The sequence below is a fragment of the Petromyzon marinus genome, chromosome 61 (genome assembly GCF_048934315.1).
Source record: "Petromyzon marinus isolate PM22_M1 ecotype Great Lakes invasive population chromosome 61, UKy_Petmar_22M1.pri1.0, whole genome shotgun sequence".
Taxonomy (NCBI): Eukaryota; Metazoa; Chordata; class Hyperoartia; order Petromyzontiformes; family Petromyzontidae; genus Petromyzon; species Petromyzon marinus.
Window position 1 is genome coordinate 9556047 of NC_133727.1, and position 12843 is coordinate 9568889.

General features: G+C 45.1%; 1 protein-coding gene across 2 annotated transcripts in view; it reads right to left on the reverse strand.

Moving 5' to 3' along the window:
* Positions 1-12843, reverse strand: part of LOC116955660 (polycystin family receptor for egg jelly-like) — a 96963-nt gene that overhangs the window by 18264 nt on the left and 65856 nt on the right. For both annotated transcript variants that reach the window (XM_032976875.2, XM_032976874.2), the window contains 3 exons: positions 6424-6895; positions 4072-4195; positions 2656-2906 (listed from right to left, as the gene is read on the reverse strand). In XM_032976875.2, the coding sequence (XP_032832766.2) occupies positions 2656-2906; positions 4072-4195; positions 6424-6895 (847 nt within the window). The remainder of the gene's footprint in view (positions 1-2655; positions 2907-4071; positions 4196-6423; positions 6896-12843) is intronic.

The following is a 12843-nucleotide window of genomic DNA, read 5'->3' on the forward strand; positions in this document are numbered from 1 at the left end:
TTCGCGACCTGCTTGACTCCAGTATTCGCAAGTGTATTTGTCAGACTGCCGACACCAGGGAAGTGCGCGCAGACATTTACATTTCAAACTATCTGCGAAGATTAGGCTCACCACTATGCTTGATCACGCAGTCATTAGTTTTGCAGTAATCCCACTCAGCACTCGCTATTGTGCATTTTTAGTTTATACGTAGTTACAGTACACTCATTTATACAGTACTAGCTCTACTACCCGGCTTCGCCGGGGACTTGGATTCACCACGCCCGGCCGCCTTTGTCTCCCCAGTGGCGATGTTCACACCACACCAGTTACTCGTTTGAGGCTGAGTCGACCTAGGGGAGGCCCAGGACCGGTTCAAATAATCGTCACCGGTGGTGGCCATGAGCAGGAATCGAACTCGGGTCGCCGGGTTCGTAGCGCAGCGTGCTAGCCACTACACTGCCGCTCCCCCCACACACACACGTGCACGCATCCATAGGTTGCTGCAGACACACAACTTTCAGGGTGTATACGGCAGTAAACGACTGAAATAATAAAGCAATGCTGCGCGAAGAACGCCTTAGACCTGCAACACATTTGTATTTCACTTTACCCGTGGAGGGTTGCGGGGGGGGGGAAGACATCAGCAGGCACACTGCATTACGCTTCCACATACGGGTCACATGACAGATGTGACGTCACAGTGAGCATGCATTATTGCGCCCCCCCCCCCTCCCAACAAAAAATACAAAAGTCTATTTTTATCATTTTTGCATGGTGTACAGTCTGGAAAGTACCCACATGGCAATTTTCAAGTTTGTTGCATGTCGGGAAAGTACACTAAACATTTTGAACAGACACATTCACAAACTTCCCTTTTATACATGTAGTGCCGTTAATTCACTCGGACGACAAACCGTCTTTCTTCCACCGTCATTTTTATTCCATCGTTCCGTACACACACACACACTATATAGTTTCACACACACACACTATATAGTTTCACACACACACACTATATAGTTTCACACACTATATAGTTTCACACACACACACTATATAGTTTCACACACACAGTGATTCTCCTCTTCGTGCTCCGCCAACTCGGACACTCCGATTCACCTCAGCACCGTCCACTCATCCTCCTTCCACACACAGTGGTTCTCCCTCTATCTCCTCACACGCAGTGCCTCCGCTATCTCTTCACACGCAGTGACTTCCTCTATCTCCGCACACACAGTGACTTGCCTGTCTATTCACACACAGTGACTCTATCTATCTCCGCACACACAGTGACTTGACTGTCTATTCACACACAGTGACTCTGTCTATCTCCACACACACAGTGACTCTATCTGTAACGCTCCCTGTACCTATCTCCCCCGTAACTACCTCTCCGCTAATGCTAACTCTCCCTATCTCTACACACACACACTATATAGTTTCACACACACACACAGTGATTCTCCTCTTCGTGCTCCGCCAACTCGGACACTCCGATTCACCTCAGCACCGTCCACTCATCCTCCTTCCACACACAGTGGTTCTCCCTCTATCTCCTCACACGCAGTGCCTCCGCTATCTCTTCACACGCAGTGACTTCCTCTATCTCCGCACACACAGTGACTTGCCTGTCTATTCACACACAGTGACTCTATCTATCTCCGCACACACAGTGACTTGACTGTCTATTCACACACAGTGACTCTGTCTATCTCCACACACACAGTGACTCTATCTGTAACGCTCCCTGTACCTATCTCCCCCGTAACTACCTCTCCGCTAACGCTAACTCTCCCTATCTCTATTTACTGTCCTTTGGGTTCGGCTCTCAATCTATTCTTCCCTAACATTTGCCAGCTCTCCTCTTCGTATCTCTCCACCTCTCGCCAACAACTGCCCAACAACAACTCAACTCCCCGTTCAAATCACCTAGCGTTTTATCCCCTTTTCAATTAGCCTTAATAAATTGCCACGTGTCTCGCTGGCATTTTCCCGCCAGCTCGCACCTGTCCAACGGTCAGACTTCGCGACGCCGCCACTTAACGCTAACAGCCTCTCGACCAATCACAGCCCTCGTGCCATGACTCCTTTAATTACTTTGGTTGTTTACGCCACCCGTGACTCGACCACCTGCTCGACCTTATGTGACCCACTCTGCTTGTATGTCTGTATGTACTGTATGTGGCCAATTTACCTATGCGTATCGTTTACTCCACTACATATATATGAACGAGTCGACTGTGAGGTCCATTAAACAGAAGGTGATTGCAATCAGGAAAAGTGTTGCGGCTAGTGCTCCCAGAGTGCTAAAATGATAACTGTGCATTGTTATTAAACACCTGCATCTCCTGAAGAGTCATCCTCCTGAATTATTCACCACCACCTCCATCATCGTCAAACCATCATCATCTTCAAAGGTAATGAAAAAACAGTTCTTTTAAATGTATGTTTATATTGCAGTCCTTGTTATTAAACATTTACTATTTCCCTCATGTTCACTCGTACCAGGAACGTAACCCAATTTTTCACGTTGGAATAAGGTTTCTGCATTCACAAAGTCTGAATTCGTGAATGTTTTCACGAACGTAAGCCTCGTGGATAGAGAGGGTTTACCGTATTATTATTACTGTCAGCGATGGAATGCCGCTGCTGTCATGGGCAAATGCCGCTTGCCTTATCGAAGGAGCCATCGGCGAAGGTTCTCCTCAGCAGGCGGTGCATCAGGAAGGTGTGGTCGTCGAGGCGCGTGTACACGATGACCAGCAGCACCGACATGAACGCGAGATACACGGCGAATTCCTTGAGGTAAGAGGAGGCCGCCTTCTCCTGGCCGACCGCCTCGCGGAGCTTGACCAGAGTCTCTGCCGGAGGAGGGCCCGTTATGTAGTCCAGCTCCGGAAGCTCGACAGCATCATCCTCCAGGTCTGCAGACAAAGGTAAAACGGTAAAGGTGCAGCCCTGCAATTACTCGTGCGTATGTCTGCTGGCAGAAGGCCTCCACGAGAAGGAACTCTGTCGAGCCTATAGAAACAACACGCACTCATGCTCTCTGAAACACACACGTTATAAGTTACACCCCATGGTCAATCCACTGCTGGATGGAGGAATCCTGATGCCGTGGCTGTTGTTCTACGGGCTGTTCTCCAAGATGAAGTAATGAAGCTCTATGGTATCCACTTCTCTGGGCCGTTCTTTAACAAGAAGGGTTGCTCTGCTCTGTAAGATATCCGTGAGGGTACTTCCATTGTCTGAGATGATGCCAAGAACACATGTGGAACAATGGAATACACTGGAAAAATAACCCACAGACATTTGAGGGTTAATAATTGTCATAATATTATAATATACAATACTTATTTATATGTATTATTAATTGTGTTGCAAAAAAATAAAGTTGCAGTCCTTGCAGATGCTTGCCTGCACCACCGCTGGCAGAGGGGCCACTACTAGAGGGCACGCTGGAGAGCCCTTTAGATCCTGAACAAGCTCATGGCACATGGAGCGAAATGTTGGATATCATGCCAAACAGCACGCAGTACAATCCAAAAACACACCAAAGAGCTACACAGCACCACCATGACAATCTATGCAGTTAAATTTCGATTTAAAGCTTTCGTGACTGCAGGGACATATTCTTGGTTCTTTCGGTAAAGTCACGTAGAAGGGAAATAATAAATAATAAACCATAATAAAATTCGCACGACGCTTCGGCCACAACGCAAGCAGCCATCCTCAAGTTTCTTAACCAGGTTTCTTCACCTGAGGACGGCTGCTTGCGTTGTAGCCGAAACGTCGTGAGAATTGTATTGTTTCATTTGTATTATTTATTATTTCCCTTCTACATGACTTTACTGAAAGACCCAAGAATATGAATCTATGCAGTGCTTTGTTGCTCTAGTAATTGCAGTGATGTAATCATGTTATCAGGGTAGTGCACCAAACCTCAGGCTAGGCCCCAGTCTCATGATTAGCACAGCGCTGTTAGGTGTGTGCGTGTGTGTGGTGGGAAACCCGGAGGTGTTTGTGCGTGCGTGTGTGTGGTGGGAAACCCGGAGGTGTGTGTGTGCGTGTGTGGTGGGAAACCCATACTGCTCTCGTGCTTCGTGACCGGGCGAGATAAATTTCTGTCCTTCAGGTAGACCAGGGTGTCTTGGTCCTCGTACTGCTGCTTGTTTTTAGCCACAATGGCACCCAACATCGACAGCCCGATCACCTGCATTCAAACAAGTGGTTTATAGTGTGTACACACAAGGATTCAAGCAACCAGAAAATACATACACTTTGAGATATAAAACCACTGGGGGTCTAGTACTGTATTCACCAATCCGTGTGCATTATTTATTTATTTGTTGGTCATTCTGATGACAGCACAAAGAAAAGCTGTATCCATAATATCTCAACCCCCATAAGTCCCAGGCTAAGGTCCATCCATAGAATGTATTAATACAAATGTATGTACAAACACACACAATGACTTAACATAAGCCATCATCATTATCGTCATCAGAAATGTATTCGGGTTTTCATGAATATCGCACTTAAATGCCTCAGTAACTCATAGCACTTTGCTTCACATCTCAATAATTCTAGTTCCCTGCTACCGTCTCGCATTGGGGATCCCCGAGGACAGCTATCTCTCTGTGGCACAAGGTATATACAGCACTGGCCTGCAACTGGGCATTAGTATGACAGTGGGGGGGGGGGGGGGGGGAAGTTGGGCTTCGTGGCTCTTCCAAAGAGGTATTGTCATCTCTATGGGTTATTCCTCATTGTCACCATCATTGTCATCAACTAAAACATTTCTCTCGTGAAAAATTTGAACAATAAATGAGCAGACAATTTATCTTCTTTGGTTCTTTCGGTAAAGTCACGTAGAATGAGAATAAAATAATAAAATAAAACAATTAAATTCTCACGACGTTTCAGCCACAACACAAGTGGCCCTCCCCAGGTGAAAGGAACAAACCTGTCGGGGCGACAGAGCTACAATGAACGCCGCTAAGATTCGCAGTGTCCCTCAAGCCGGTTGAGAGAAGCGAGGCACCTTGACAAAGGGGTTTACACATCAAACAGGAGAATCCAGCACCGAAACAGCTGAGGGACCAGCTTGTGACTGGTCACAGAAATAGCCATGTCAAAGTCCAGTCACAAGCTGGTCCCTCAGCTGTTTCGGTGCTGGATTCTCCTGTTTGATGTGTAAACCGCTTTGTCAAGGTGCCTCGCTTCTCTCAACTGGCTTGAGGGACGCTGCGAATCTTAGCAGCGTTCATTGTAGCTCTGTCGTCCCGACAGGTTTGTTCCTTTCACCTGGGGAGGGCCACTTGTGTTGTGGCCGAAACGTCGTGAGAATTTTATTGTTTTATTTTATTATTTTATTCTCATTCTACGTGACTTTACCGCAAGAACCAAAGAAGATGAATCCTTGCAGTCACGAAAGCTTTAAATCGAAATTTAACAGACAATTTATCTCCTTCAATTAAATTATCCATCTTCCAAGTAAAAAAAATCAAGTATTTCTTATAGAACCCATCCTCCACACGGGCTTTACGGAGTGCTTACTTTCAGTAGCATTTTTTCAAGACAAGTAAACTATGGATTGGTTTCTCATCTGAGTGGCCTGCTATGATCTGAGCCACCCGGGCGCCTCTGTTTACATGTAAACATAATTGATGCAAACTGTTTAATTCATGTTTTCGTTTACACTATAATTTGGTAAAAAAAATCGTACTTGTGACAGTGCCAGGCACTGTCACAAGAGTGCTACTGTGCATCTGGAACCTCTCCCTGGGGCCAGAGTGAGTCCGGCATGTGAACGGGCCAAAGGGGGCATAGTCCTGGTGACGGCCTGAGAGAGGGCAAGTCAGGACATGCTCGTCTGGGTGAACCCGAGAGGGCACGTGACCAGGACAGGGTAGGGAGAGGGGTCCAAGGGGGGCTTGAGGGACACGTGATGCTCGCTCGAGATCCTTCAGGAAAGGTCTCGAAGGGGGCGTGGCCAGAGGCGAAGCAAGGCCATGCTCAGGAGCATAAAGGGGCAGTCCCCAGAGCATTCTTGGCTGTTCTCTGGAATCAACCCTCGGCGCCACGTCTCTCCAATTTTCCGCCTCCGCTCGGCATCATGGGTCAGTCAGGCCGTTACTGACTGACCTGGTTATGTAGTTTCCTGGTTAAAGTAGTGTTGTTAACCTGTTGGGGTCTAGAGTGTACGTTTAAGTAGTTAGCCGCCTTGGGCTGTGTAATAAACGTGTTGCCCCTAAGTCAAGTGTGTGCCTCCATATTCAACACTACACTTATTTAAACCGGGGTGTCTCTTGCAATACAGACTTTCCAAAGGGTTTATTAATGATTCGAGAAGTTATCTATTTGAAAAAATAAATGAAAAAATTAACCAGCAGACCCTATATCTGAAAACATTTTACAAAATAATTTTACTTTCCCAACCTTAATGGGCTGAATGAGGATGACGGATATGCAGAAGGAGGTGACGAAGCGCACGAGCCAGCGGTTGGCCTTCTCGGGGCCCCACTCCATGCTGTAAAGGATGGTGAAGAAGCCGCTCGTCCCGATTACCAGAACCACCAACGTCCAGGCGATGTACAGGGTCCAATGCGGGAACTGCTGCGACGTGCAGCCCCCTCCTCCTCTGCCCGCCTTCTTCCAGGGCTTGTAGCCCGTGCGGCGGAAGATCTGGACAATAAGGATGCTGATCGGGACCTCCATGAGGGTGCTCGCGATCATGACAAAAAGCTCGCCATACGTGAAGGGCCCAATTTGCGGGGTACTGGCCTGGCCCGTGTCCGTCTCGAACCACATGGCGTTGACAATCATCATGAGGAAGAGCAGCGATACGCAGCTTGACAGCCGCTCCACTCGCGAGAAGTTGCTCTTGGATGGACGGAAGAAGATGGAGCTCCTGCGGGTGAAGAGTTGTGCCGAATATACACACATCGTATTAAACAGCAAGGTCGAGTCAGTAGCGAAATTCTCCTTGTCATTGTTACGGTTTGGGTTAATAATGTAGTTTTGAATATAGTGTTGTTCGTGCAATTGCATCTCACAATCACTGAGGAACTCCAGACGAGCTGGAAGCGAACGCGGTGGTGAGTCAGCAGTATCAACAATTGCCCAAGGTCTACAGTCCTCTTCATTTCTAGATTTGAAGCTTTCGTGACTGCAAGGATCCATACTCTTTGGTTCTATTCGGCAAAGTCACGTAGGTAAAAAAAAAAATCACGACGTTTCGGCCACAACAAAAGTGGCCTTCATCAGGTGAAGGGACCGTGCTGTCACGAAGACAGCGTTGGAATTAAGAAAGTCAAGCCAGGTTGCGTCCTTTAAGCTGTATGGGATGAAACCAAACGCTCTGACAAAGGAATTAGCATAAAGTGCTGATAGAGCACCTAACACGGGGGTAGGGGAGTTTACAAACGTTGTTTTGAAGGAAAAATAAGCTGCTGTGAAAGTTTGGTATATCACTACTTGGATAAATATACTGTACCATTGAAAATTAGTTTAATGTTTGGTATGATTTAGAACATCTTTCCAATGATTGCTTAATTTGAAACCATCTTCTCGGTTGAAATTGTGTCCGTGTTTGTAAATCTGAATTGCCTCGTGGAAAAATCTCTGGTGATAACCTATAGGTTTGCAAAGAACCTTGGTATCGGAGAACACTATATCGTGATCACCCACAGCGTTGTAACAGTGATCAGCCACGGCAGAAGAATTAGTTCTGCCGTGTTTCAAATCTGATTTGTGCTCGCGAATTCGGTCAGAGACATGTCGCTTCATCTCCCCGATATAGCAATCACCACAAGTGCAGCTCAATTTGTAAACCCCGGGGTACTGTAAGTCAGGAATGACATCCTTTACGGATGGGATCAGGTCACGGATTTTGTTTACTGTATTGAACCGGACCAGGATCTTGTGTTTGTTTAGAATTTTGGAGATCTTTTAAGTAACGCCTGCTATATATGGTAGTGTGATGGTTTTGACCGGAGTATCAAGTGGTTGTTTCTGTATAGAGGGAGAAACAGCTTGGCAGTTGGTATGGTCAGAGTATCTTTTTCTCTTGAGGGCCTGGTGTACATGTTTTAATCCACTGTTCAGGTGGTGTTGGTCCGAAATGCAATGAGCCCTGTGGTATAACGTTTTGATGAGATAATTCTTTTGAGCTGGGTGGTGTTGGGAATCAGGCGTCTGTGTGGGTTGGTTTCCTGTAGACAGAATGCCCCAATGAGCCATCAGGTCTCCTCTAAAATAGAACATCCAAGAATGGTAGCTTGCCATCTTTCTCCACTTCCATGGTGAATTTGATGGCGGGATGTCTGGAATTGATGTGGTGTAGGAAAAGGTTCAAAGCTGGGAGGCCATGTGGCCAAATGACGAAAGTGTCATCCACATATCTCTTCCACAGGGAAGGTCTGAGGGTGGAAGTCTGGATGGCGTCTGATTCATGGAGAAATTGTTACAACGCTGTGGGTGATCACGATAAAGTGTTCTCCGATACCAAGGTCCTTTGCAAACCGATGGGTTATCATTAGAGATTTGTCCACGAAGCAATTCAGATTTACAAACACAGACACAATTTCCACCGAGAAGATGGTTTCAAATTAAGCAATCATTGGAAAGATGTTCTAAATCATACCAAACATTAAACTAATTTTGATTTAAAGCTTTCGTGACTGCAAGTATTCATTTTCTTTGGTTCTTTCGGTAAAGTCACGTAGAATAAGAAAAAAATGAAACAATACAATTCTCACGACGTTTCGGCCACAACACAAGTGGCCTTCTTCAGGTGAAAGGGACAGACCTGTTGGGACAACAGAGCTTCACTAAACGCTGTTAAGATTCGTATCGCCCTTTTAAGCTGGTTGAGCGAAAGTCAGGCACCCAAGCAGTAGAATTTAGCATTGAAAAAGGTTGAGGGATTAGCTTGTGACTGGTCACAGAAATGGCTATGTAAATTCAAAGCCTACACATCCACAGAGGCACCCAGCACAAATCAAACAATAGAATTTAGCATTGAAATAGCTAAGGGGATTAGCTTGTGACTGGTCACAGAAATAGCTATGTTAAAGTTGAAGCCTACACATCCACAGAGGAACCTAGTACTGGTCACAGAAGTAGCTTTGTTAAAGTCAAGGCTTGCACATCCACAGAGGTACCTTGTACATGGACGCCAATGGGTGAAAAAACCTAAGTCTTACTTACATCAACATAATAAATGTGCTCAATATATTCTTCAATAAGCTGAGCTATTAACAGCAACTGGGTATACACTACACTATATAATGAATACCATATAATAAACCAATGAAAACTGAAATATAAACTACCTCAATGTCATCAATAAACTCTATATATTCTCCAAACAGCTGAGCTACCAACAATAAGTCGTAATATATCACAAAGCTGTATAGCGAAATGGGTGGATTCTTACCCTCAATTTCGATTTAAAGCTTTCGTGACTGCAAGGATTCATCTTCTTTGGTTCTTTCGGTAAAGTCACGTAGAATGAGAATAAAATAATAAATTGATAAAATAAATAAAATAATAATCTCACTCCAGCGCTGTCCTCCAGACAGTCTCGTCCCTTCACCTGATGAAGGCCGCTTGTGTTGTGGCCGAAACGTCGTGAGAATATTATTGTGTTATTTTATTTTATCAATTTATTATTTTATTCTCATTCTACGTGACTTTACCGAAAGAACCAAAGAAGATCTTACCCTCAACTTCAGCACCAGGGAAGGTACGTGCTCCGTTCGACGGACGAGTCCATCCATGGTTGGAACGGAGGAGGGAGGAGGGAGACGGCTGCGAGGCGCTGTTATACTCCATGTTATACACCATACCATTGACCGTGGTGTGAGAGGTATTAAGAGTCAGTGCCAGCGAAAGAGCTGCAGTCTAAAGGTCATTGTAAAATACAATTAATTAAGAACCGAAATGGTTTAAAATATCTTTCCAGTGGTTACTAAGCCAGAATCCATCTTCTTGGTTGAAATTGTCTCTGTGCTTGTATATGTGGAGGGCCTCATGAATGAATCTCTCATGGTAGCCGGTTGGCTTGCAAAGAACCTCCGTCTTGAAGAAGTCAATGTCATGTGAGCCCACTGAATTATAACAGTGATCTGCCACGGCAGAGGAGTTCGTTCTACCGTGTTTAAGTCTGCTATATATTTGCGGATGCGGTCCGAGATATGTCGTTTGGTTTCTCCAATATAGTTACTGCCACAGAGGCACTTTAGTTTGTTGCACTCAAGCCCTTGAGTGCAACCTCTACATGGGCAATGATATCATTTAACCGGTATGTGTCTCGGTGTGACAGCATAGTTTCGGCCTTTAGCTAAACGGATTTCAGGCCATCAGAAATGGAACTGTTACTGCGATTAATTACGACTTTGTTAACGTCTATCTTTTAGGTGTGTGGATCCGATTTTTTGTTGGAGAGGTGATTGAATTTGGAAATCAAATTATGCCTACTCAAGGGCTTGAGTCACATCTCTGCAGACGTAGCAAGATCTGAAATCGCTGCAACCCTCAAAAACGCTAAGTTGCCACCTAGCAACATCAGCAAAGATGAACGCTTTGAACTATCCCAATTAAAAAAGAGAGATGATATTGTCGTCCTCTCAGCCGACAAGGGCAATGCCACTGTCATCATGGACAAAACAGAATATAACAACAAAATTCAAGAACTACTCAATGATGGCAGCTATACAAAACTAAAAAGAGATCCCACCAACAGCCTGGTTACCAAAACGAACAAAATAATCTCTGATTCAACAGCATTAATTGATCAGACCAAACAGTTCTCGTTGAAACCCTCTGTTGCCAGACCTCCAAGATTATATGGCCTTCCAAAGATACACAAAGAAGACACACCCCTTCGTCCCATCGTCTCTACTATCAACTCCCCCACCTATAAACTGGCATGTTTTCTTGCTGATATACTGCGACCTTTCACTAGAAAAAACACCTCTTCGGTACTAAATTCTACTCACCTAGTATCAACAATCAAAGGCATTTCCCTGTCCCCAGACGACCTGCTTGTCAGTTTTGATGTGGTGTCCTTGTTCACAAAATTTCCGGTACCTGACACCATCGCTATCATTGAAGATCTGGTTCATCAAGGACTACATACTGATGTACCTCCCCTGGTGAGACATTGCTTAACCAACACATACTTCACCTGGAACGGAACTTTCTACATAAAAACTGAGGGCACTCCAATGGACTCCCCCCTGTCTCCGGTTGAAGCCAACGTATTCATGGAAACATTTGAAACTGACGCCATCCAGACTGCCACTCTACGCCCGACCTTATGGAAGAGGTACGTGGATGACACTTTTGTCATCTGGCCACATGGCCAGCCTGCTCTAGACGAATTCCACGACCAAATCAATTCCATACACCCAGCCATCAGATTTACCATGGAGGTCGAAAAAGATGGCAAGCTACCCTTTTTGGATGTCTTAATTAAAAAGAGACCTGATGGTTCAATGATGCACTCTGTCTACAGGAAAGCTGCCCATACAGATACTTACTTGAAACCGAATTCCCACCACCATCCATCCCAGAAGAACTCCCTTTTCAAGACTCTATACCATAGAGCCCAATGCATTTCCGACCAGGAACACATTACCAGTGAACTCAAGCACGTACACAAGGCTCTCAGGGCTAATGGTTACTCCGACTACACAATCCGCAAAGCCATCACTCCAGTCATGAAGAAGGATCCTCTTGTGGAGCCACTCAAAACCATTACCTTGCCCTACATTGCAGGGGTCACTAAAAAGATCTCCAAAATCCTGAATAAACAAAAGATCCAGGTCCGATTCAATACAGTACATAAAATCCGTGATCTGGTTCCATCTGTAAAAGATGCTGTTCCAGACATACAGTACCCGGGCGTTTACAAACTAAAGTGCCTCTGTGGCAGTAACTATATTGGAGAAACCAAACGACATATCTCAGACCGCATCCGCGAACATAAAGCAGACTTAAACACAGTAGAACGAACTCCTCTGCCGTGGCAGATCACTGTTATAATTCAGTGGGCTCACATGACATTGACTTCTCCAAGATGGAGGTTCTTTGCAAGCCAACCGGCTACCATCAGAGATTCATTCATGAGGCCATCCACATATACAAGCACAGAGACAATTTCAACCGAGAAGATGGATTCTGGCTGAGTAACCACTGGAAAGATGTTTTAAACCATTTCGGTTCTTAATTAGTGTATTTTACAATGACCTTCAGACCGCAGCTCTTTCGCTGGCACTGACTCTTAATACCTCTCACACCACGGTCAATCGTATGGTGTATAACATGGAGTATAACAGCGCCTCACAGCCATCTCCCTCCTCCCTCCTCCGTTCCGACCATGGATGGACTCGTCCGTCTGAACGGAGCACGTACCTTCCGTGGTGCTGAAGTTGAGGGTAAGAATCCACCCATTTTTCGCCATACAGCATTGTGATATATTACGACTTATTGTTGGAAGCTCAGCTGTTTGGAGAATATATAGAGTTTATTGATAACATTGAGGTAGTTTATATTTCAGTTTTCATTGATTTACTATATGGTATTCATTATATAGTGTAGTGTATACCCACTTGCTGTTAATAGCTCAGCTTATTGAAGAATATATTGAGCACATTTATTAAATTAATGTAAGTTAGACTTAGGATTTTTCACATCAGTTTACTGTATGATAGTTGATTTGTTGCAGCACCCATTGGCGTCCATGTACGAGGTACCTCTGTGGATGTGCAAGCTTTGACTTTAACAAAGCTACTTCTGTGACCAGTACTAGGTTCCTCTGTGGATGTGTAGGCTTCAACTTCAACACAGCTA